General features: G+C 41.7%; 1 protein-coding gene across 1 annotated transcript in view; it reads left to right on the top strand.

The window, feature by feature from the left end:
- The window catches only part of Hhla2 (HERV-H LTR-associating 2), an 83,728-nt gene extending 80,978 nt beyond the window's left edge, over window positions 1-2,750 (top strand). The window contains exons 7-8 of the mRNA XM_013352220.1: window positions 1,384-1,491; window positions 2,511-2,750. Of these exons, the coding sequence (XP_013207674.1) occupies window positions 1,384-1,491; window positions 2,511-2,602 (200 nt within the window). The 3' untranslated portion in view covers window positions 2,603-2,750. The remainder of the gene's footprint in view (window positions 1-1,383; window positions 1,492-2,510) is intronic.
- The last annotated feature ends 362 nt before the right edge of the window (window positions 2,751-3,112 follow it).

The raw sequence follows: 3,112 nt of genomic DNA, 5'->3' as shown, positions 1-3,112 counted from the left end.
CTCTGTAGACCAGGCTGGCCTCGAACTCACAGAGATCTGCCTGCCTCTGCCTCCCGAGTGCTGGGATTAAAGGCGTGAGCCACCACCGCCTGGCCTCAGAGCTTGTCTCTTAAAGGGACCTTTTGCACCTGTGCACAGATTACATAGTGACATAGCAGTCGTAGGACTCTGGGTGGGTCAGGATACTGCCTGAATGCATCCTACCAGGTGACAGGTCAGCATAATTCCTAAGTCCTAATTCTCCACCCTCCACCTCATGCAGGTAATTCCTTCATATCCCCAGACTCAGTTGTGTGCTGCACAGACCTTGTTCTATGTATGATGCTTTCAAAAATTGCTGTAATTTTGAGTCATTTTTTTGAAATCCTTGACGTATCAAAAATGATTTTCTTAATTTTTGTGAAACAAACTTGTATTATACAATAATCACTTAAAACAATGCCTTCAGATACTGTGACCACCCATCCTTAGATTTCTATTGAAATGTGCATCAATGATCAGAACTTGACCTGGAAGGAATCTGTTCAAACTAGGGATTAGTTTACTTCCATAATCCAGGAAATGTGAATCCAGGAAGGTGTTCAAGCACCAAGCAGACTCAGGAAGCAGGTCTGTGTGACTGTTCACTAGCTATCCCTGTGCCCACTAGTGTCAACAGCAGCACAGTGCTTCCAAAAGCACCATCTGGCCCCCAAGAAAGCCCCGGGTTTCCTGGGGGTTCAGATTAATCTCATGTTCCAAGCATGTGTTTTTTGCAAGTAAAAGATTTTGGTTACTGGAAAACCATTATTGAGAATGAGGTTTCAAGGTGACATCACAGGATCATTTCACCAACTTTGACCTTGTGATCATCCAGTCTAATAAGCAGGCTGGCCTTGATTGTTACCCTCTCCACTTAATTGACTAGAAATAATCAGAGATGGTGCATCTCAAGTAGTCTAACTTGTTTCCAGGTTCATCCTTTGGGTTATGATAATGGTCCTGTGGTTGGATTAAATTCAAATTATGGGAGATGGGGTGTCACATGCTGCTTAGCAAAGACAGCTTCTGCACTGGAAATCTGCCCACATACAGGTCTAGAGAAAAAAAACACAGAGAACACTCAGAACTCACAAAGTTAGCATAGAATAATGCATTCACCACCTCCCACCCCCCAGCTTTCCACACCTGAATCAGAATCGAACTTAAACTTGAGGTGTCAAGGAGAGAGAAGAGTTCCCCAATCCTGTACCTGGGAGTCACATCAAATCACTCCCTTAGGTTATAGTGACCTTCAGTGAGAAGACACAGCCAAAGTAAGAAGAGTATGCAAGGGAGAATCTGGGGGGCAGGGGATGCACACATACTTATCCCTTTCTTTCCTCTGATCTGCAATCAAACTAGGGACTAGCAGATACACATACTCTGCCGCTGGAGACCAACGCGTCCAGGTTCCCCAGCCAGAGGAAGAAGTGCAATGTGGTTCTGACGAAGTAAACAATCTCAATTCAGGTAAGGGTGGTATGTTCCTCTTGAATATAAAGAGAAATGTTCTTTATTGTTATATGATATCTGATTGCCCTGTGATACTCTGGGAGTGTTATCCTTGAACAGTGGAGGGGGTAAGCAGGGCCAGCAACTACCTGACATGAATTAGCCATAGAGAAGCCAGGAATTTGAATGGAGAAGATGAAAAGGAAGGAAATGGCATTACTAGAGTTTGGTGCTTCTTTTTAGTTTTTGGGACAAGTGGGCCAAAAAGCAATTTCAGCTGGTTGCTTCTCAGGTTTTCTGATCTAGCAGATTTTCACACCCCGCCCCCCATCTGACTTCCAAGTCTTTGTTGGCAAATAGAATGATAGAAACTTAGTTTAAACCTACATATCGAGGCTGCAACAATGGTTAAAATATCAGTAGACTCAAGAAAAGCCACTAAGTCGACAGAAAAACATCCCTACACTTCTGTAGTTATAGGTAATGAAGATATATTTGAAGCTCTTATACTAAATCCCATAAAATCTAACCTGTCTCCAGGTTCCCGGTTGTTGTTTAATATGCTATGGTTCATATGTTTTGATTTTTAATTCAGTTTTCTATTGCTTAAAATGCTCTTACTCTAGGCTAAGTTTGGATGGTTCAGAGTTTTCAGCAAGGCTAAGAAAGAAGGGCTTCCCTGACAAATGGCATTCTATTCTTGTCCCCTAACTGCCACTCTCAGCCCTTCCTTTGCCAGGATATTTCCTTTGTTAGTGCTTGGTGGAAACCTGGCCAACAGCTGTAGTGAACCAAGAATTTCTCATTGTTTGACTTGTATTTATTCTCCTCTTTGAAGCACTTGAATCAATCATAGAAACGCATTGCTACTTTGGATGTCATATTGCTACAGTGAAAGTATTTTTAATATTGTTTGTTGAGATAATGTGTAAAGAGAGAAGTAACCAAGGTGATTCTCATGATTACAAAGAAGTGGGAAAGAGGAAGAATGCGAATTCTTAGAAAGAGAGTTTTATTCTGTTCTTTCTTTCTTTTAGAAACGCACCCTATCTCTGTTGATGAGAGTGTTATGAATGGTGATAACTCCAATGGATATGACATACAACATTGTGGGGACCAACAGATGTAAACGTATTCCACCCAGACTGGAGGTCAGAGAGTTTGAGCTTACTTTTGCTCTTTCAAAGTTGTTGACAACAGCTGTGGCTACAAATCCTGACCTAGGGTGTGGTTATTTGGTATTTTAGACATTAACATGGCCCATAGAGGTGGATGTGCTCCACCCTGACCAAAGGTCAGAGAATTCAAACCTATTCCTGCTCCTTCATTACACAATAGAAAATTTTGACATACTTCACACACAATGTATAGTTTAGTTCATTTTGTTGCATCAGTTTGTACAGTTTTGCATGGTACCCTAATCTGGACATAGGTAAGGAGTAGAACTGAGACTTGATCCCAGCACTCGAGAGGCAGAGGTAGGTTAATCTCTGTGAGTTCGAGGCCAGCCTGGTCTACAAGAGCTAGTTCTGGGACAGCCTCTAAAGCTACAGAGAAACCCTGTCTTGAAAAACCAAAAAAAAAAAAAAAAAAAAAAAAAAACAAATTTTTAAAACTCAGGGACATCTAGAAGGCAGAT

This window comes from Microtus ochrogaster, chromosome 2, assembly GCF_000317375.1.
Source record: "Microtus ochrogaster isolate Prairie Vole_2 chromosome 2, MicOch1.0, whole genome shotgun sequence".
NCBI classification, from domain to species: domain Eukaryota; kingdom Metazoa; phylum Chordata; class Mammalia; order Rodentia; family Cricetidae; genus Microtus; species Microtus ochrogaster.
The sequence above is the reverse complement of the archived record's forward strand: the minus strand, read 5'-3'. Positions and strand labels throughout refer to the sequence as shown.